Source organism: Spermophilus citellus, assembly GCF_964194105.1.
Source record: "Spermophilus citellus genome assembly, chromosome: 9".
Classification (NCBI taxonomy): Eukaryota; Metazoa; Chordata; class Mammalia; order Rodentia; family Sciuridae; genus Spermophilus; species Spermophilus citellus.
The window spans coordinates 5931662-5953606 of record NC_138191.1 but is presented as its reverse complement, the minus strand read 5'-3'; the positions used below and the strand labels follow the sequence as shown (position 1 = coordinate 5953606).

Below are 21945 nucleotides of genomic sequence, written 5' to 3'. Positions count from 1 at the left end.
TAAAAATCAATCAACTTCTTGGCAACACATTTCAAAACATTAGAAAAATTGCTCAGGCCATATTCTCTGACTACACGCCATAAACTTTAATTAAAAGGAAACATATGGGGAGGTTTTTGAAACAATCTCCTCAGTTACAACCTCGTCAGCAAATCACTCAAAACTACCACTAAAGACTACTTAGAAAATTACCACAATGGCCATCTTACGTATCAAAACTTATGTTGTGACCAAAGTTCTACACCGATTCTGAAAAAGCTTTCCATTTAAAAAAAAAATAAAGAAGGAAAAGAAATTATATTCATTAGAATAACAAAAAAAACCCTCCAACCCTCAGGAGAGCAGATTAAATTTATAACAGAGAAAATCATAAAAAAATGAATTTTTAAAACAGAAAGAACATATAGGCTAGGGGTGTAGCTCAGAGACAGAGCACTTGCCTAGTACATGGGTTTGATCTCAGCACTGAAAAAAAATTAATTTAGACTGAATGTATAAATCCAAAAGATACCAATCTGTAATAAATGTAGCCAAATGTTGTATTAGAAACACAAACAAAATTAGAAAACTTAAAAGGAGAATGCAGATTCAGAGAATGCTTCAATAAATGAGAATAGCTCAACTCTTTGAAAAGAGGAGAAGGTTGAGGACCTTTCTCTTCTAGATATTAAAATGTATCATAAAACTGAGAATAATTTCGTGGGTGTGGAGGTGGGATGTCAGTGGAATGAATTGGACATCATGACCCTACAGACATACATGATCACACAGCCCGGGTGATTCTACATCCCGTGCAACCAGAAGAAGGAGAAGTCACACTTCATTTATGTATGAGGTGTTAAAATGCATACTACTGTCATGTATAACTACTTAGAGCACATAAATAAATGGAAAAAAAGAATAATTTTGTCCCTCTGGTGTCAATGAGAAATCAGGAATGACAGATCAGTGAAATCCAATGGATGACCCTGAAAGAAACCTAGTGTCTAGGAATCCCGCATAAGAGAGAGAAAACCAATCAGGAAGCAACAGATTATTCAATAACTGTTAATGGGGAAATTGGAAGCTGGGATCGAAAAACCGAATCAGAGTCCCACCTCTCATTAGTCACCGAAATAAATTCCAGGTGGACTGAGTCGGATGTAAGGGAAACCAAGAACAGGATCCAGAAATCAAAGTGAATATTCAATCAATCCTGGAATGAGAAAAGAACCGTGAGGCATAAAAATCCCAGAAGAGAAGAAAGATGAAAGGAAAAAAAAAAACCCCACTGTATTTGATTACATCATACATACAATTTTAGCTTTCTGTCCTCCAAAAAAAAAAATTATTTGCAAAGAAAATGTTACCTAGGAAAACTATTTGCGGCAAACGTGACAAGAGGTAACTAGCGTCTGGCAGCCTCGGAAGCCGATCAGAATTCACTTCCCCACTTAAAACCCAACAAAAAAAGACACAGAGGAAGAGATACAGAAGCCAATAAGTGAAACACACGACATGTATGGAACCCGCTGCAAGACTGCTTGTTCTCCTCCAAGACTGACAAAGGTCTAGACAGATACAACTCAGTGCTGGGGAAAGTTCTTCCTGTTGGTCGTGGGGGTGGGAAGCCGGAAGGAAATGGGCACCATCTTTCCGGAGCACCACAGTTTGTCGCAGGCGCCTTTGCAAGGTCACCACTTTAATCCACTAATCCTTCCAGGAAGCTGCTTTACCGAAATAACCAGTTCACATCCTGATTCTTCACCATGGCTGCGCCTTTATGACAGCAGTGAACCAGAAACTAAGTGAATGTCCAGGATTTAAATTATTAAATGTTACACCGCATCCATACAGTGGGTTGTTAGGCAATGATTCAAAAAATCAACCTTCCGTCACCTTCCTCATATGATGGCACATACCTGTGGTCCCAGGAACTGGGGAGGCTGAGACAGGAGAAGAGCAAGTTCAAGGCCAGCCTCGGCAGGTTGATGAGACCCTGTCTCAGAAATGCAGGGGATGTGGCTCAGTGGTAGAGCACTCTGGGTTCAAGCCCCAGTACTCCCACCAAAAGTCAACCTTTCCAAGACTATAAGATGGGGAAATAGTCACAATGCAATATTTGAAAAAGGAGCACACAAAATAGTGTTATATAAAATGTCACCAAATGGGCCTGGGGTTGTGGCTCAGTGGTAGAGCGCTTGCCTTGAAAGTGTGAGGCAATGGGTTGGATCCCCAGCACCACATAAAAATAAATAAATAAAAATAAAGATATAAAAAAGTCCCCAAATGTAAAAATATATAGATAATATTATATGCGTAGAAATGCTTGAGAAATACATTAAAAAAATCAAGTTGTTTTCTTTGTGTGATGTTATGTGTACATTTTTCATGACATTGATTGTATTTCCTACCATGAGAATGCGTATGCATACATAATTTGCATGGGGTGGGGTACTGAGGGTCACTTGACCACTGAGCCACACCCCCAGCCTTTTTTTGTATTTTATTTAGGGACAGGGTCTCCTGAGTTGCTTAGGGCCTTCTAAGTTGCTGAGGCTGGCTTTGAACTCACGATCCTCCTGCCTCAGCCTCCTGAGCTGCTGGGATTAATGTTCACCCTTAACAAAGCCTCTTTTCATTTATCACGAGAAGTCACATTTTGTAGCAACAGGGTTGGAAAGTGAAATGGAACGTCTTAGTTCCCCCTTCATTTTCCCTAAGAGCCCAGCCTTCTGAAGGGCTCCTCTTCCCATCTAGCTGTGAGTGGCCTCCGTGGACCAGGCTGTTGGGGACTCCAGCCTGGGCTGGTCCTCTTCCCTACTGGCCGCAGGACATTTATGTGAGCACCTAGAGTCGCCGGCCAGACAGTCGGGGTTCTGAGGTGAAGGGTGACCTGAGCAGTTTCCTTGGCCCTTCAGCCGCTGTGCGGGACACCTGCCGGGCTCTGGGACCCTGCAGTCCACACTCTTCTGTCCCTGGGGATTTGGCCCCAGTCTCCAGAAGCTGAGCTGGGAGGTGAGAACTGTGCTGTCCTCCTTGGCCACCGCGGGTCTGCAGGTGGCTCCCACGGCCAAGGCTGTTGCCAGGCGGCCCAGGGTGTGATAGGGACAGAGACTCCCTCCTCTAGGGGATGTGGGCCCACCTGGCAGGGAACAGGCAGGGACTGGTGGGCAGGGAAGCCCTTGGAGAGTCCCACCCGCTGTGGGTGGGCAGCCTGAGTGGCCCAGGGGTGGCCATCGCTCCTGGCTGCTCCTCCTTCCTGCCCTGGTGGGACTCCGTTCTGACCTCGTGCACAGGCTCTGCGTCCCTCCCCCTGCCCTCCACCGCCCAGTGCCTCTCTCTGTTATCTCCTTCTCCCTTCTCATCTCCAGCGTGTGCTGTTCCACCCTGAGACGTGGAGACGGTCTGTGTCTACTTTCTTCGTCCTTTTATTTCGTTACTTATAAATCAGTCATCGATTGCGTTATAATTAGGGAATGACAGCTCCTGGGAGAACCAGGAAGTGGGGGAAACAGGACATTTTCCATACAATCACAGTCTGAAGCCCCAGGTTTGGGACAGTGTGGGTGCAGAGTGGGCCCCGTGTTGCGTGGAGAACTTCTTCCGTTTTTCCAGGGGAGTCAATTCCCAGGGGACTCCAGCCTGTGTCACAGGAAACCTGGGCTCCCTCGGCTCTCTCCTGCTGGGGAGTGGCTCCTTGGGCCTGAGGGGGACCCAGCCAGGGAGGGTCCTCCGAGGTCTGCCCCTGAAATGCCGGCCTGCTGGTGTGTGGGCGAGGATGAGGTCATTTCTTAGGATGGACGCCCCAGACCCCGGGGCCTGGCGTGCACCCTCTGGTGACAGTGGAAAGGGTACCCCCCGCCCCCCAGGGGAAGACTGTGCCAAAGTCCTGTGAGGGTGGGCGTCGCGGAGGGCAGGTGAGGAAGAGGGAGCGGTTCCTGAGGCCTGCAGCCGCGGCTATTTGTGGGCCGGCGGTCAGGACAGGAAGTCCATCTGCTGCAGCTTTTCCATTTTTGACTTGGGGGTTGCTTTGTTCGCCCCTCCTGACCCCACTGTGCCCTGTGCCGCAGAGCAGGATCTCCTAGCAGCAAAGGCTGGCACCCCAGGCCACAGCTTGAGGGTGTCCGTGCGTGACTACCCCTCAGAACCCTGCGTCCCTGTCGGCCGTGGCCTTGCCCCTGCGGGTGCCCTGCGTCTCGGGCCATTCCCGGCCTCTGTTAGGAGACGTGGTGTCCCCCCATGAGAGTCGGCCCCAGTCTCCAGAGGTTGGGCCAGGAGGGAACCCGTCACTCTGCTCTGCCTGGGGGCCTGCTTGCCCACTCTGTGCCTAGGAGTCTAGGGGTGACCACCATTCCCTGGTCCTCAGGAGTCCACTGCCCCGACACACTCGGCCATTTTGTTCTCCCCAGAGGCTCCTGGGGAGCCTGCCAGCAAAGCCCTGCAGGCTCATCGGCCAGGCCCAGGCATGTGACGCAGGCCCGTGGGCCCTGACACCCTCGTAGGAGGCGCAGAGCCTGGTTAGTAAAACTCCTTCTGGAAAAGTTAGGCATGTTTCAGCTGACCCAGGGGGAGTGCCCAGCACAGCAGATCAACTACATTATAAACCAGGCGGGAACCCAGGTTCTGCTGTTGACCTTTACACATGCACTTGACCCCGTCAGAGCCGCGTGCCCCTATCAAACACCCCCGGCACAGGGCTCTTGTTGCTTTAAAAGACAACTTAATCCATTTGCAGACAGCTGTGATAACAGAGATTTCTATCTTGCTAATATTGGTTTTGATTTAACTCTGTGTAATTTCTGTCCCGGGTCCTAACACTGATTTCTGGGTCCACACAAAAGAAGTTCCAGCAACACGGCCTGGCGGGCTTGGGTCGGCTCTTACTAGCTGGTGACCATGGCCAGGAAATGGGGCAATTCAACAAGAGCCCTTTGCCCTGGGCATAGCAGTTAGCACGAGGCGAGCACCTTGGTGTGTCCTCCAGGACTGCAGGCAAGTTTTCAATCTTCCCCTCTCCAGCTGGGTCTCCCGAGGGACTGGTCAGCTGGTCAGACTCCCCCTCCTGCCTCCCTCCTCCTGGTCATCAATGTCCTCAGGCAGTGGGGGCCCCGGACAGCACCTGATGCCCCAATGTCAGATCGTCTCCGTTTTCTCAGTGTTCTTCTCCCTGAGAGCTGCCCATAGGGAGGGCAAGGTCTCCAAGACCTTGGGACTTAGGGAGTGAGACCCAGGGCACATCTCTGTGTAGGTGGACTATTCTATAACCCCCTGCAAAGGCCTCGCTTAGCCTGAGCCCTGCACAAAGCAACCTGCACCCAACCCCCTGTGGCCACCTCTGAATAGGTGCCATGCCTAGGTCAGAGTGTCCATGTGGGCACCGGGCAGGACTCCAAGTGCCAGGAGGCTCCTGTCTGTGCCCAGTGTTATCAGTGGGGCCGGGGCTGGCCTGGGATCCATTTCTCTCTGCCTTCAATTCTCTGCGATGGCTTATCAGGCTCTTGTGGATCTTTAAATGGAAATTGCCCGCAAGGAGTGTGGGATCTCTGGACCCATCCCTGATTGTCCCCGTCCCCTCTTTCCTCCCCCAGATCTGCTGGCTTGGGCTGGACATTCCCCCTCCTCTGCCATTTCCCTCATCCTGCTCGCCCGGGTAGAATGCAGCCAGTCTCACCAGAATGCACCGGTACTTCCCATGTCCCCGGGAGCCGCCCTGCTCTGCCATGATCAGCTTCTTCAATAATAATAATAACAACACACTAATGGTCACCGAGTCCTGCCGCACCAGGCACCGCGTTAGGAATTAAATATTCCTCAGTGAATAAAGCGCTGGTGATTTCCCTGTTCATGGAGCTCATGATCTGTAAGGGGAGAGAGATTCCAAACAGGAAGGAAGCAAACGTGTTCAGTTTCAAACCCAGGATGTCTACTGTGGCAGGGGAAAAGATGATCGTAAAATTCTTTATTTTTTTTAAGCAATGGAGTTGGGGAGGGATCCTGCTTAGCCAGGACCTGCTGTCTCAGGGCAGAGCTAAGGGAGAAGAATTGAGCCATTTGTAGACAAGGGGGTGGGTTTTCCCAGAGGAAGGGACAGTGGTGCAGAGTCCCCACACTGACCAGAGCTTGGTGTGTGGCCACCGGAAGGGAGAGAAGGGGGAGCATCTGAGTGGGCCTCGGACTGAGTGTTGCAGGGCTGGGAGGCCAACAATGGGGACCTTGGGGACCATGGCAACCGGTGGAGCTGGGGGACCTTGAATTTTAAATGGGACAATGACACAACCTGGTTAATCCTAAGAGTATCACTCAGTCACCTTGTGGGTAGGCTGGAAGCAAGCAAGAAAGCTACTTGACAAAGGGGGCCGTTGCGTCAGAATGAGCAGGAGAAAAACTGACTGGGGGTGACGGTGGCAGAGAGGGTCCTTGATCCGTCCTGTCCCAGGCTAAGACTCCTACCTGCGTGGTCTCGTGTGCCGACGTTTCATGCATCAAGCCTGTGATGCACTCATCACCTTGCACCTGAATTCTCTCTCTGCTTCTCTTTTTGGTCTTCTTTGTATCAGTTAGTATTAGTTTTTGGCTGTAAGAGACAGGGAACCAAAATAATAATAGCTTAAACAAAATCAAGACTTCTTTCTCATGCAAAAAAAAAAAAAAAAAAAACCCAAAAAAAAAAACAACAAAAAAAACTTCTTTCTCATAGAAAAGGGCTGTTCCAAAGCAGGTAAGGCATCATGGACTCAGGCCGCCATCTCTGACAGAAAAACAAACAAACAAACAACAACAACAACAACAAAAAAAAAAACCCCACTTCAACCAAGCCCCTTGTTGTCCTACCATTCTTGGTACATGGCTTCTTCCTCATAGTTCAAAAAGGCTGCTGGAGCTCCAGCCAGCCATCTACTAACTTCTCACCAGCATAAGAAGGTAGATGTTTTTCTGTTTAAGGACATTTCCTGGAAGTGATAATATCACTTCCATTTATAAATCTATAGGTCATTCACATGGCTGGGTAAAATGCAGTCGTTATCATTTTTAACTATTGCTCATTTCTGGTTTTTCTTTTTTACTAATAAACAAGAGAAGATGGATAATTGGGCCACAGTTTTCACTTTATTTGCCATCCTTGTGCTCGTGGCTACCTGTGCCAGCCCTCTATTGAGTGCCAAGCTTTAGATTCTTATTCTATAATTTCTCTCAAATTAATTTTCTCTGTTACCTCCCTGCACCAAATCTCTGTCATTTTACACCAGGTTACAAAATCAGCTTTTCTGACTTCCAATTATGCTACTGCTGGATACGTTCTGTTACTGCTAGGCTCCATGGCCCTCCACCAACCAAACCCAGTCAGCCCACGATAAAAGCCAGTCAGTTCAGTTGTAGTGACATCAGCGTGGCGTCTGAGTCAGAAGCCCCGGCCCGTGGCCCAGCTAGGCAGTGAGCCATGGTGTGACCTTGACAAGCCCCTCACCCTCTGTTCATGAGGTAGCTGTTGTGGCCGACCCGGCTCCTTTCTCCCCTGGGCCCCGTTGGTGTCCTGCAGGTTGGAGACGCCCTGCCCACTTCCCAGGCGGGTTTTGAAGTTTCAGTGACTGAGCAGCAGGACGGGGCAGCACTTCACAGATGAGACCTGGGACTCCGTGAGGCCTCGCGCCCTGGGATCCTGGTGGCCATGGCTGGGCTCTGGGGTCTTGGTCACATTGAAGAGTTGTGTATGGGTACAGAGGGGACTGAGAGGGGAGGGAAAGAGAAGGAAGAACGTAACCGGGGATTTAGTCGAGTTTTTTTCTTCCGTTTGGGGTGTGGGGTCATTTTACAATGTTTTTTGAGGGCATGCTTTCCAGTTTCTAGGAAAAAAAATGATGATTGTTATGATAGAAAAACAGTGATTTTTTTTTTTTAAGTGGGAAGCCATTTCCTGTTATTGGGTACAGTTGAAACAGTCCACTGGAGGCCACATGTCAGTTTTCGGGGGGTCAGTGGGGCTTGGTGACTGTCTGTACTTTTTCTGAGAAAAGAAATATCAAAGTTAACCCGGGAGACACCTGTGTTATGTTGTCAAACTCGCAGAGAAGTCAGCGCGAGCGCAGTTCACTGGATAACAGCTTCATGACGATTTCCTCAAATCTCACACACAAAATTGTTTGTACTTAGTTACCAGCCTTCTTAACTTGGCCTGTTCTTGTTTATAATTTAAATGATGGATTTTATTTAGGGAATGAATATGTCTTGAGGCTTTTCATTGTTTCAGAAAACAAACCTGAGATTTATCTAGGTATTATTATATTCATATTTATTTATAAAGTCTCCTGAGATGACCTGCCTGAGGCCAAACAATACCGAGCCGGAGGTGGGGCGAGGCTGAGCCAGGGTCTCAGGTCACCCCCACTAGGGAGGAGAGAGGGTGTGGTCACTTGCTAAGCTCTTTCCTAATGGGCACTGTCCCAGCTGACGCTCGGAGGAGTCCTTTGTAGTACTAGCTCCATTTCACAGATGGAAAATCCGAGACCCGGGGCAGTGAGGGGAGCCCCCACCCAGGCACGAGGTTGCAAGTCTGTAATCAGGTTGATCCGGTGCCCGGCTAGTAATCAGGTGGCTGGTCACCATCTTTTACCAAATCCAGGGCTCTCTGATGGCTCACCGCCTTCCAATCTCTGCCTCTTCTCCTGTGCACAGCAAAAGGAGTGAGGGGCGGGAACCATGTTCCTCCTCTAGGAAGGGGAAGCAGAGGCTTTGGGAGGGGTGGGAGCCGGAGGTGCTTTCACCTGCCCCACTCCATGAGCATCCTACTGTCCTGGGCCCTACTCTGTGGAGACCCTTCCCTCTCTGATCCCTGTGGTGCTGGGAGATCCCAGAACCCAGGGCTCTTAGGTAACGTGCAAATGGCCTGGGGCTCAGGTGAGCTGACTGATGGCTGTGGAGGCCTTGGTTTCGGAGGACAGTGGTGTTTCCTGGAAAGCCCACGAGTCGTGCCACTGCTTTAGAGGCACTTAATGAAACTCAGGCATCAGGTAAAAGCAGACTCCAGAACAAGGTAGGTGTCTACCCAAGGCATCGTCACCACACCGTCGTCATTGTCACAGCCCATCTCCAGCGGATTTGACAGAGACGAAACCCGGAGGCCTCTCCAGGCCTGTCACCAGACGCCATCCTCCAGGTCTCCTGCGCGGTCTGGCTCCTGGTCTCAGTGAGTCAGTCCCCGCATCTGTCTGCTTTGGCACCTGGTGCAGCTGCCGGCTCTCGTCCTGCTCTGTCCTTCTCTACTCCAGGGTCCAGCCCCTCTCCTTTGTCCCCTGGCCACCTCTTGCCTCCCCCCGTCTCCCGGCCTCTGGACTCTTGGAGGCAGCAGTGGACTCTTCAGGCAGCAGTGTCTGTTGCCTGGCAACATGTAACAAGCGTCTCCCCCGGTGACTGCTCCTCCAGAACAGAGCCGGGCCTGGGGACGGAGAGCACGGAGTCCAGGGGCCCCTGTGGGGTCCTGGGCAGGGGGAGACAGAGGGCCAGACGCAGGCAGATTGGCTGCCGTGGGGCCTCTGAGCGGGCCATTCTTACCTTCCCACAGTGGACTTGGCAGAGGACTTGCCCCCCCAGTTCTGTTCCAGGGTCCCTGGTGGTCAGTGGGCAGAAGTCCTACGTCAGGGGCTGTTGGAGGCGGTCACCTGCCCGAGGCTTGGCCAGCCCTGAGCCGAGGCTGGCTGTGTCCTGTCCTGTGGGCTGCCGCAGGCTTCTGTCTGCATCTGCAGTCGCCCAGTTCCCCTGGGACCGGGAGGGTGACAGGGAAAGGGGACAGAGTGTGACTCAGGAAACACCCAGCGACAGCGCTGGAAGGGTCCCTGGAGGTCACGGAGGCTCAGCTTCACACTTCACAGAGGAGGAAGCCAAGCTGCAGAGACGAGAGGCGACTTGTCCAGTTCTCCAAGGGCCACAGCAAGGTGGGGGTCTGAGCCCCAGCAGGGAGCAGACCACGCAGGGCCACGTGATGGTCCCCAGGGCTAGAAAGAGGCCGCCTGTCAAGAGAAGCACCTGGTCTTGAGACAGCTGGCCCATGGTGGCCTCCGTTCCTGATCCAAATAGCATGCCACCTCAGGGCTACGGGAGGCCCCAGGACTCGGTGACTCCGAGGGACGGGGCCGGCCCACCGGGAACTCCCGCTGGGTCAACGACTGTCCTCTGGCTTCCCTAAAATGCCAACAAAGGGGAGAGTCCCAAGCTTCTGGGCTGATGCCCGAGGAGTGTCCACTCTGTGGGAAGGACCCGAGCGAAGCCACCGTGTGCTTCCCATGATGCTGGTCCCACCAGGAGGATGTGGGGCTGCCCCTCGTGAGTCCGGCTGTGGCTGCTGGCTCCACCGTCTCCCACTGTCCGTCTGGTGTGGGCGACAGGGGAGGACCACCCAGTTCTCCAAGGACCTCAGCTGCTCGCCGCTGGAAGGGGCCCTCCCACCCACGGGCCCCCCATCGCTCGGAGGAGGACCCGGAGGCCAGAGTGACGTGGCTTAGTACCGGGGGCTTTGCCCTGTCCCCTCGGGCCCTACAGAGGAGGAGAACACTGCAGATGGCCAGCTCCACTCGTCTTGCTGTTTCTTTTCCTCCAGCAAAGAATTCCTCCGTGGCTAGGATGTCCGAGCTGAGGGCAGCCTGCCCCAGCCAGGTCCCTTTCTTCCGCTCCCAGGCTGAGGAACACCCAGGCCCCGACCGGACCCTCTGTCTAATGGCTGCCCTCTGAGAGGTTGGGGCTCGGCTGCTTCGAGAACCTGGAAATCCCTCCCACCAGGAAGCCCCTGTGGTGGGGGTGCCCGGCCCCACTCCTTTCTCCACGCAGCACTGAACCTCAGCCTAAGGGTTACTTCTGATGCATTCCAGAACTTTCCATTCAATCATGTCGGCCAAGGTCCCGGTGACTTGGCTGTGAGGGACAGCGAGGCCTGGCCAGGTCCTGAGGATCTCCCTCTGCCCTGCTCCCAGACCCGGTCACCCTTCGTTTGGCCAGAGTTTTTGGGCAGCGTGGCTTTCTGGACCCCGGCCTGAGGGAGGAGGCCAGAGTCCGAGGCAGCTGCACCCTCTGTGCGGGCTGCTTGTGGTCGGGAGCGTCCCGCAGTCCCTGGAGCCCCACAGCCATGTCCCCTGGACCAGGGTCCCTGGGTGGATGTCCTGTCCTCGGGCAGACTCTCCCCAGGTCCTCCACTCTGACCGGTCCTCTCTCCAGGATTCCCCAGGGGCTGCTTTCAGCCAGTGCACAGTTGGGGCTCCTCCTACTCACCCCGATGTGTGGGGCTCCTCCTCAGCACCCCCTCTTTCAGGAGCAGGGGAAGCCCCCCACTAGGGCTCCTGTCTCCCGTCCGGGAAGCTCTGTGCTCTGGAAGCAGAAACAAGAGAGCTAACCCCGCCTCCACCCCACCTGAACCTGCCGGGGAGATTGCTGCTCCGTGCCCTCCACAACATCACCTGCCCGGCAAGCTGCCTGCTTTACATCCTCTTCGGAGACATAACCGAAGCAGAAGAGACCCTTCCTTTCTTTGGGGCTCTAGCCAGGACCACTGACCACGCAGCCCTTCCCTCCAGGGGGCGCCATGAACACTGAAGTCTTTGTGAATGGCATTCCCTGGGACTGCACAGTGCACAACCTAGGCTTTGGAACAGGGCCACCCCAGCTCTGGATTTCTCCCCTGTGAAGCGAGTTCATTGTAATACAGACCCAGGCTCCGATACCCAAGAAAAGAAGTTCCCAGAAATCTCTCCACTCAACCTCCCTGGCATCCTGTCGTCAAGCCCAGGGATGCAAACTGGGACCGACCCAAGCTCACACTCTGCTCTGCCACTCAGTCTCTGTGCAAATTCCCTAACCTCACTGAGCCTGAGTTTCCGACTCAGGAAAAATGGCTGACAATCCCAAATCTTGTTTTTGCGAGGATTCCGTGAGATAATGCACATCAAGGTGTAACCCGAGTGGCACCTGGTTGGCGCTTGATAGATGATGATGATGGTTATCTCTTATAATACGGTTGATATCCGGTTCCGCCTACCTCGCAGAGATGGCCCCAGAAATAAAATGAGATGAGAAATACATCATTCCCGAGATCTCTGAGGAAATATTTCACCAGAATCCCAACTACTTTATTCTTGTCTCTGTCTATAAAAACTAAGCCAGGTGAGGCCTCTTGGCTTCCGAGTCACGCTCTGTGACTGATGGCGGGTGTCAGGAAGAGGCTGGGCCGAGAGGGAGGAAGATCACAGGCGGCAGACCGAGGCCCAAAGACAGCAGTGGTGACAGAAAGCAGGGCCCAAAGAGGGCGGGAGGGAGAGGCCAGGTTTACCTCACCTCCCCCGGGCCCTCATTCCCCACCGGTTCCTCCAGCAGATTGGCTGCCCTCCTCCTGGTGCCCGCCGGCCCGGGTGGCACTGCCCATGGAGGGGCACAGGCCCAGGAGCAAGTTAGACGCTGTGCTGGGAGGTGACCGGGAGACACGTGGAGCTGAAGACCCCTGTGCGGTTCCTGGGGGTCCCCTTGATCCAGCAAGGCTCGGGAGGAGGTGATTTTCTGGGTGGGAGGGGACTCTAGGGAAAGGGACCAGCGTGGGCAGCGCTGGAGTCGGGGGAGAGGGGTTGGGAGAGGCAGGAGGCAGCTGCCCTGGGGCTGGAGAGGCAGGCAGGCCCTGGACACCGTCTAAGGAGTTAGGCTAAGGCGCCTCTGTCCCCGCCAACAGTTCCCGGCCTGACTCCTGATTTCTTAACTCTGGGGATGCAGGAGAGGTCTGGTCGGACGACTGGCTTCTGTTGTCATCGTGCCCCAGGACAGAAATCACTGCCACCAGGCTGGCTGGGCCCAGCCCTCCTTATTGCGGAGGAGAGCCAGAGTGGTGCTGTCAAAGCACAAAAAGCCAGCTGTTCACCATGTCAGTCCTCCAACTCCTTGGTGTCCCGGAGGGAGAGTCTGTGGACCCCAACGTGCCTCCCCACGGAGGCCGGCTTGTCCCTCCTGCCTCCCTGCATTCTAGGCCGGGGAGCATGGGTGGATTGGGGGCAGGGAGGGTCTTGTGTTTGGAAAGGAGTTTCCTGACTGCAGTACAGAGGAGGCCTGGCCATGAGTGTCCCCAAGGATACCAGCTGGGGAGACTGTTGCGGTGATACACCAGGAGGCCGGTTCCCCAGGACAAGGGTGTGGGGACACAGAGCGAGGGCAGCTCTGTGGAGCTGGAGGACCCAGAAAGGAAGGGAAGCTGGGGACATGGAGAGGGGGCCTCGCCTCCCCGAGGCTGCCCCGACGGTGGCCAGGCTGGGACGGAGCCCCGCGCGGACTCTCGGACGGCGCCCTCTTCGCCACCCCAGACACAGCGGGAGACGTGCCTCCCTGGGAACGTGCTTCCTCCAACATATTGTTTTTCTCTCCATTTTCATGCATTTTATTAAACATTTCCAAATCAGGAAACATGGAAATATTTTTTAATAAGAAGAAAGAAAACATTACAAATTGAGAAGCTGACTCGGAGGGTTTGCCAGATGAGCCATCTGGTCCTTAATTCAATAACCATCCAGAAAGGTCGACATTGCTCGCCTCCAAGAAGAAGACGGACTGAGGAGGGGACGCAGCCGGTCTCCCTCCAAGGCTGCCTCCTTGGCTCTGTGGGGACCAAGAGGTCCCCGAGAAGGGACACTCGGCTGTGGGGAGGTGGCATCCAGCCGTGTGACACCAGCGAGTGTCAGACTCTTCCCTAGCTGGTCCAGCGTCTCCCCGGGGAAATGCTAAAGGAGACAAGGTGCCGTCACCTCTGCCAGAGAAAGCCACACCAGCCAAGCCCCGAGTTCATGGGGACAGAGCAAGCTGGCTTGTGGCTGGCATGTCACGGCTGCGAGTTGGAGCCACGGAGTTCTGCTGGTACCAGTTTCTCACCTTTCAAAAATATCTGGAGGCCTGGCACCCGGGCTGTGGGCTCCTGTGGCTGGAGATAAAGGACTAGATTCGGATTGGCCTTGAAAGAACCCCAGGCTGTCACCTGGAATTACCTGGTCTAGGGGAACCCCCTCTAAATTCAAAGCCAGCTTCTAAAAATTAGGGACCCACCCTGGAGGGTGATGTATGTCATCAAGGCATGTGACCTAGTAGATCGTGGTCAGCCCCGGGTCTCCGAAGCCTTTTATCTCATTTTTAAAATGTCTTTGAAGGATATTGTTTTTAGAAAAGAATTTATTTTTTGCTTTTATATGAATTCACCCTGCAGCGAGAATAAGCAGTGATAGCCTGGAAGTCACCCTAAGCCATTTGTTCCTCAGTTAACTGAATTTCAATAATGCTGTTTCACACACCTACAGCATCTCTCAAACGCTTCTAAGCTACGGTTCATAATGTCCTTTAAAACGGCAATTTCACCCCATTTTCCCCCCCAGGCTGGAATTACGTGGTCCTGCATGCAGGACATTTGGTGATTAGGAGCTGATGACGTGGGGGACGAGGACAAAGGCAGAACAGGGTTGGGAGTGTCACTCCTTTCGTAAGAGTATGTACCCTCCTAATCCCGGCTGCTAAGGGCTGGTCACACAGCCTGCTGGCTGGGGCCAAGAGGGACTCCGCCAGCCTGTCTGGTCCCTGCCAGGGCACAGATACCCTGCTCACTGCAGCTGCCGTTTCTAGCATCAGAAAAACAAAAGTGGAGTTGAGCGCCCATCTCTCCCCGACCTGCTGTGAGGAGTAGGGAGGTGGGAGATTCTCCCAGGCTCCCCCTCGCCTCGCTGTGAGATCGGGGTGACAACCCTTGACCCGCGGCTGCTGACCAGACTGACCAGGAGCGTTCGTGCCCGTCTTCATCCTCCCCCTAACCGTGTTGACTGGGCAGTGGGGACACGGAAGGCAACAGAACCAACAGCCTCTCCTTCTTGCCACTTGAGGTCTAGTGGAGGTTGACCTTCAATAAACTCAAAACATGAGCCAAATGGCGATCCTTGCTGAGGGCGGGGAGCCGGGGCGTGGTGGGTAGCGCCGTTACCGAGGGTGGTCAGAGCCTCCCGATGAGCCTGGGGATGAGGCCCCCCAGGAGCTGTAGGGCTCCGAGAGGACCCAGGGTTGAGGGATGCTCTTTAGGCTGGTGCAGCCCCGTGGGGACTTTGCCTTGGGATGTGACAGATTCGGGACCGTTCATCTTACCCTTCGAAAGGCCTGCTGTGGTTGCTGTAAAGAGGCCAGACAGGGCAGGGCGAGGGTGGCACAGGCAGACGCAGGGAGGTCAGTTAGGCGGCCACTGCTGAGATCCGGGTGAGAGGACAGGGGCTGGAGCGGGCCAGGGGACGAGGGGGTCTGACTCTGGAGATCGTTTGAAGGTGGAGCAGGCAGGCTCTGCTGGAGATGGGTAAGGGGCTCAGGAACAGAAGATTCAAAGGAAAACTCTTCCTCCATGAAAGTGTCCACGGCCTGCTCCCCCTTCATGGCTGTCCTTGTCACTAGGACAGAGCCTCGGGTGGGAGGCGCTCTGAGAGGCAGTCACACGCCTCTATCAGTGTCACGCATCGAAGGCTGACAGGCCCTTCCACTTTCGCTCCTCCTCGCCACAGCCTCCTGAGATGGGCAGAGCGGACACCATGACACCTGCTTCCCTGAAGAGAGGACAGTGACAGGACTTGTTCAAGGTCACGAAGCCATTAGGGTGTGAAAGGCAGTCTGTGGACTCCAGATCCTGTGTCCGCTCAGCTCTGCCAAGACGAAACATATCCACTCAAGATGGTAATCGCACACGGCCAACATTTCTTTTCTTTCTTTTTCTTTTCTTTTTTTGAACCAGGGATTGAACCCAGGGCCGCTCAACCACTGAGCCACATCCCCAGCCCTGTTTTATATTTTATTTTGAGACAGGGTCTCGCTATGTTGCTTAGGGCCTCACGAAGTTGGCCTCCTGAGTTGCTGGGATTACGGGTGTGGGCCACGCGTTTCTTTAGACCCACTCTGTTGCAGACGCTGTTTTAATTGTTTGAGGGGCACCCGTTCATGTCACCCTCCTAGGGCTCAGAGTCGGGTCATTCAAGGATTATCCTGTTTACAGGTGGGGAAACTGAGGACAAGGTCGTGCGGATACTAAGGGGCCAAACTGGACTCACAAGTGGGTGGTCTGACCTGGAGCCTGGGCGTCTAGCCTTGGCCCCAGGTGGCCTGTGGTCTTAGTGCCAGGGCGGCAGGAGCGGAGACCCAGTGTGTTGGGATTAGAGGCAGAGCCCACTTTGGTTGGGCAGGTGGTGATGGCGATTAAGTTGGGTCTTGAAGGGTCAGTTAGAAGGACCGGGGAGGACATGGCAGGATGACAGGAGCCAGAGAGGTCTACGCAGACAGCAAGCTGGCAGCACCACAACCCTGAAGAGGAGGTCGGAGTGAAGGCGTGGCCAGAGTGGGAGAAAGCCAGACAACAAGCTCTCAAGATGCCCAGACGGACAGTGTTCCAAGGAGGGAAGCACGGCAGGGCCAGAGGCCCCCAGAGATCAAGCCAGGTTCATGTCAGTTTCTCTGTTGAAGGATCTAGCAAGCACGGGGCCCCGGCTCAGTGGGCAGGGGACTGTCTGGCCAAATCTAAGATCCACTGCAAGTCGAGAACCAAGCGGTCCATTGGGTGGAGTCCTGCCGACGGCCTGGCTTGACCCCTGCTCCTTCCAACCAACCAACTAGACCCAAGACAAATGGCTAAGCCATCAGATGGCTCAGATCTATTGGGTCTTTTACAAAAAATTCACTTTCAGAAGTGTTGAGGCTTCTTTGGGAAAGGAAGAAGAAAAGGCAGTCCGCTGGCTTCACTGGGGCGTATTTTCCGTCACCCTGCTGCTGTAACAGGTCACAGCGAGTGTCAAGAAGCTGAGTTCTCATTAATAGTGAAGACTGACTCCAAGCCCAAGGAATTTGGCAGCCACTTTGACAAAAGTGAACTGTTGTGAGAACAGCTGAGGTCACTTTAGCCTGCCTCACTGAGTTAGGGCAGCAGGCCTCACCCTCCCAGGGGACAGGGACAGGCCACGTTCATTCCACAAGCATCGACTCAGCATCTGGTACGTGTTAGGTCCCAAGAAGGTACCCAGAAAAGGGTCAGGAGGACTCGTCCGTAACTTTAGGGTTAGACGAGTGGTCCAACAGGATAGAATGGAGAACCCAGGAATGGCACCCCTTCCACGTGTTATCTATAACCATGGACGGTCCATTAAGTTGACCTGGGGTCATTGGATATCCATATTAAAAAAAAAAATACATACTATACACAAAATCAATTCCAGGTGAATTAAAGACTTCAGTGAGAAAGTCAACCTTTTAAAACATTTAAAAGAAAGTTTCATACACTCAGGTAAAGAAGGACTTCTTTAAAAATCATGAAAGGCAGTAATTATAGATGAAAAGAATGATAAATTCAACCACAGTAAAATTTTAAACTTGTATTCCTTGAAAATACTATAAAGAAAATAAAAAGGCAGTGCAAACTAGAATAAGATATTTGTAACATAGACCCCAACAAAGTTCTTGTTATTTAGAATATATAAATATATAATATTTAAGAATAAATAGAAATAAGACAAAAACAAACCAATAGAAAAATGACGAGAGTCATGAATGGCTTTCTGAAGCAAAGATGCATAACAAACGTATGAAAGCACACTCGGACTTTTACAGTGAAAATGCAAAGTAAAAACATGGAGAGATGTCAGCTTATCCACTAGGTAAGCAAAAAGTTAAAATCAGATGATGGCAAAGGTTCATAAGGATGTGGAGAAAGAGGGACCCTTATCCACTGCTGAGGATGGTAATTGGTACGGACATCTTGCAAACAGTGTGACTTTTCCAAGTGAAGTTAAATGTGCACATGCCCTACGAGCCGCAAATCTACTCGTAGGTGTTTGTCTTAGAGAAACTCATCCCAGGCATGAACTATGATTAGGCATGTTTGCAGCAGTACTGCCCATTACAGGAAAAACCTAGAAAGCAATCAAATATTCCTCAATAGAAGAATGAATGAATAAGTCCTGGGATATTCATGTGATGAAATATAGTCCAGGCACGAAAATACACCATAGTCACATATGTCAACATGTATGTTGAGTGAAAAAAAATCCTACAAGAGTTCACTGTAATGGTCATCTATCGCTGCAGAATGAATTACCCCAAAGCTTAGCAGGTTAAAGCCACACACGTTTACCATCTTGTGATTGTTATGGGTCAGGAGTTTTGGTTGAATGGCTCAAGGTCTCTTGTGAGATTGCAGTCACACTGCCGCCCACGGCTGTGGTCTAATGTCAGGCTTGACTTAGTATCACTCCCAAGGTCACTGTGGTCCCTTGCTAGGTGGGCCTCTCCTCCAGCTGGCCCAGGGAGAGAATCCGAGAGAGAAACAAGTAAAAGATGACCCGAGGTGGAAGCCACAATCCTATTGTAACCTTCGGAAGCCACAGTCCATAACTTCTGCCATGTTCTATTTTTTTTTTTTAGAAACAAATTACTAGGTCCAGCCCACATTGAAAAGGAAGGGATCCCAAAAGTATGAGAATGCCTCACAAAGGGAAGGGTATATTGGAAAATTCAGAAGCTGCCTACCACATTCTTGTAGCGTGACTTCATTTTTGTGGAGTTCGGAAATAGAAAATGGAATCATGAATGATGTAGGCCATCAGAACCTGTGTGGAACATCAGGAAGAGAAGCAAACGGCAGCCGTGAGACCCAGAGAAACCATCGAGTAGGGGGAGGTGGGGGACGGGACTGGGGGGAACCTGCCGGCAGATGCCACAGGTTGGGGCCCGCGAGCTGAGCCTGTGGGTGCTGCCTTTGGTTTTCTGCTCTGTGACTTGACGAGACGTCCCGTGGCTGGCTGTGTGTCTCGCATCCTTGAGGCTGTACCTGAGTAGACTTCGCGGTTAGTCATTTTGTACTATTTACTGTCTTCCCATTTATCCTTCTCCAGGGACATCCGATTTACCTCCTTTTGCTAATTGATCTCAGTGTTTCCCTCCACGTCTCTAAATGCCAGGCTTGTGCTGCCGCCTCTGAGGCACTGGTTTGGGGCGTTACCAGGCGCTTCCCTGGTGGAAGGTGGAGTCAGCCCCCCTCCTCCCCTTCCATTCTTCCCGTCTCCTCCCCTCCCCTGCTCCCCCTCCTCCTTTCATAATTCCATCCTAATTTTGGTTAAATCAGTAATCAGTGTTTACATCACTCAGTCAACACTAATTGACTCTATTCATCGTTGAGCCTTGTAGTAAAATATGACAACTTTTCCTTTTCTGCACAACTTTTCATGTTTTCTGGAGTTGTTAATCATCATGTTTGTTCATCTGCTTAGTGTTCTATGTATCTATCACTAATTTGAATCCACGCTCTGGCAGTTATTTAAATCTCTTCTCAGGAAGTTTGGGGAGATGGGGCTGTTCATTTGGTCTCCTGGGAACCAGAGCCTTCTCTGGCTGCCCTTCACACCTGGAGCCTGGCTGTCCCCCGGGGACCTCCCACCCCAGCACCCTGAGGCTCCTCTGCCGCTGGACGCCCTCCCATGTCCTCTTCCCCCTTGCTTTACTCCTTGGACTGTTCACACAGGACTGGAGCCGTACTCTGCTGTGGCTTCCTGAGGAAGGATGTTGGGGAGGCGAACCTTCCAGAACATTCTACACCAGAAAGTGTTCCCATTCTACCCTCCCACTTAACTAATGCTTTAGCTGGCTCAGAATTCTGGTCTTCCTGGTTTGGAATTCTGATTTGGAAAAAATTTTTCTGAATTTTGAAGGCTTTCTTCCATGGCCCTCCAGCTTCCAGTGCCGTTGTGAAGTAGTCCAGAGTCATTCTGATTTCTCATTCCAGGTATCAGACCTGTCTCCCTCCCCCCTGCCCCCTGCCCCTCCCCCTCCCTCTCCCCTCCCCTCCCCCCTTCTGGAAGTCTGACAGGATCTTTTGGCCTTTGATTTAGCAACTCAGTGCTCATTCTGGGGAATTTGGGGAAATGATTTCTTTAATTATTATTTCTCTCCTTCTCTTTCTCCTCCACCTCCTTCCTTTTCCTTTAAATCCTTCTTTCTGGAACTGCTATGACTTGAGTGGGTAGACTGAGTCTGTGATTTTCTCATACCTGGTTCTCATTTTCTTTATCCCTTCACCTTTTCTCTGCCTTTGGGGAGATGCGTTCCATTTATCTTCCCGTCCTGCTAAGGAGACTGTTCTTTGTAGAGCATTCCATTCTTGTCTCATGGGTCCGGTGTCTTATTTTATCTCTCTTTGTGTTAATTATAGAATTTTTTCCCCTTAAGAGTTCCTTTCTGTGAATGATCTGCATCCTATCTAGAGTCCTTTCTCTTTGTTTGTGTTAATTGACTGCTTTGGTCTGTGTCTTTAATGTTAGAGATTTCCTCGGATGTCTGGGAATTCCTGGTTGCTTGCTTATTTTTTCAAGTAGGGGACTCCCAGCCCCACGGATCCCTCAAATCTACAAGGGATTTGAGGTAACAGAAGTAGAAGTATTTGTTTAATCCACCATCTTTGCTCAACCACACAGTCTCTTGTGTCTGTTTTATTTTGTAATGTTAGAAAGTGGAAAAAAAATGGTCCATGCCCTGAAAGATAAATGAATAACTACAGCAATTACTCTTGAGCTCAAAGAAAAACTACATCTTTTCCTCCTGACCCCTTTAAAGAAGTGGAACTATTCCTCCTCCTCCCCCCCAAAAAATTCTCTATTGCAAAAAATAGCACGAGATTAGTACGTGAATTTGTGACATGTGTAAACCACTCTAAAATTGTGAATAGGTTTAGAAACATTTTCTCCCTCCTCTCTACTCCCACAGTCCTGAATCACCAGCCCGGCTTTCTCGCTCATCACTTCCTGCTTGGTGAGTTGCATGCATGTCTTATCTCCACAATGATGCTCCAAGCCAGGGGTCAGCAGGGGGCATGTCCACCTCACCTCACCTCTGCTCAGCCCCTATCAGAGGAGAGATCACTGGAGTTTGACACTGAATGGACGGATGACCGGCTCAAGAGCTGTTTCTCCTCTCCCCAGCACACCCAGCTAGCACTAAGGGGATTTTATATGGTGAAGAAAAAAGAAGCCCCTAAGAACCTAAAGGAAATTTACAAAAAAAAAAAAAAAGTACCAAATCATAGGTCCATTTTAAAGAGAGAGATATTATCTGTTGCTTTATATTTAATCCCACTTGGATATCTAATCTCTTTGCCTCTGACTCCACTCCTGTGTGACTAGGATGATTCTCATCCCAAAGGCACCTAAGCAGACAGGGAACACTAATTTAAGCTGCAAGATTTACAAAGAAGGGGCTGTGGAGATCCACGCAGGTGGCCAGTCAATGCACAGGAGACAGGCCAGGAATCCACCCTGCTCCCCTGAGTGTGTCAGGTCCTCTAGTGCTTCCCCGTGGGCACCTACAAGCCTTCTAGGAGTCCCCCATCTGACCTCTTTAGTGTCTGACACCGCCAGAAGAATCGTCCTCAGATACCAAATGGCCCGTGCCCCTTCTTCATCAATAACCTTGTGACATTTCTTTTGTCCCTGGATCAAATCCCTCTGCAGTCTACACTTCAGGACATCTCCATGGATGCTTTGCCATTCCCCGATGGGGGTCCTCTCCCACTGCACTTGTTAATCCAGACCCCTGCCTTTTCCTGGGGATTGTTTCTCAGACTGACCACTGCCCCTCCTAATCGTGAGCCCCTCCTCTGGGCCAAGCTCCGTGCTACTGTTGCTCATGGGTTATTTTACTTCATCTTCCCATCAGCAAATAAGGAAAGTGAGTCACAGGGACATGAAGGCGCTGCCCCACAGCCACTGAGCTCCAACTGCAATGCACGCGAACCCCGCCCAAGACTGTGGACGCTCCTCCCTACTAACCCACCTGGGCCTCCGCATCCTCAGACCTGACCCCAGGCTTGTTCTTCCAGAAAATATTCTTCTGATGAACAGAGGGCCCTGGCTGTGGTTCTTATAGGCTGCTGGCTTGTAGCATGGGCTGCCGCCAAGTCTTCTC

The 21945-nt window shown here is 51.8% G+C and overlaps 1 protein-coding gene across 3 annotated transcripts in view; it reads left to right on the top strand.

Annotated features, from left to right (window-relative positions):
• The window catches only part of KCNN3 (potassium calcium-activated channel subfamily N member 3), a 153639-nt gene that overhangs the window by 106423 nt on the left and 25271 nt on the right, over nucleotides 1-21945 (top strand). Inside the window, exon 4 of one of the 3 annotated variants that reach the window (XM_081304978.1) lies at nucleotides 20749-20793. The exons of the other annotated variants lie outside the window; for them this stretch is intronic. Within the exon in view, the coding sequence (XP_081161104.1) occupies nucleotides 20749-20793 (45 nt within the window). The remainder of the gene's footprint in view (nucleotides 1-20748; nucleotides 20794-21945) is intronic. 3 annotated transcript variants of the gene reach the window in all.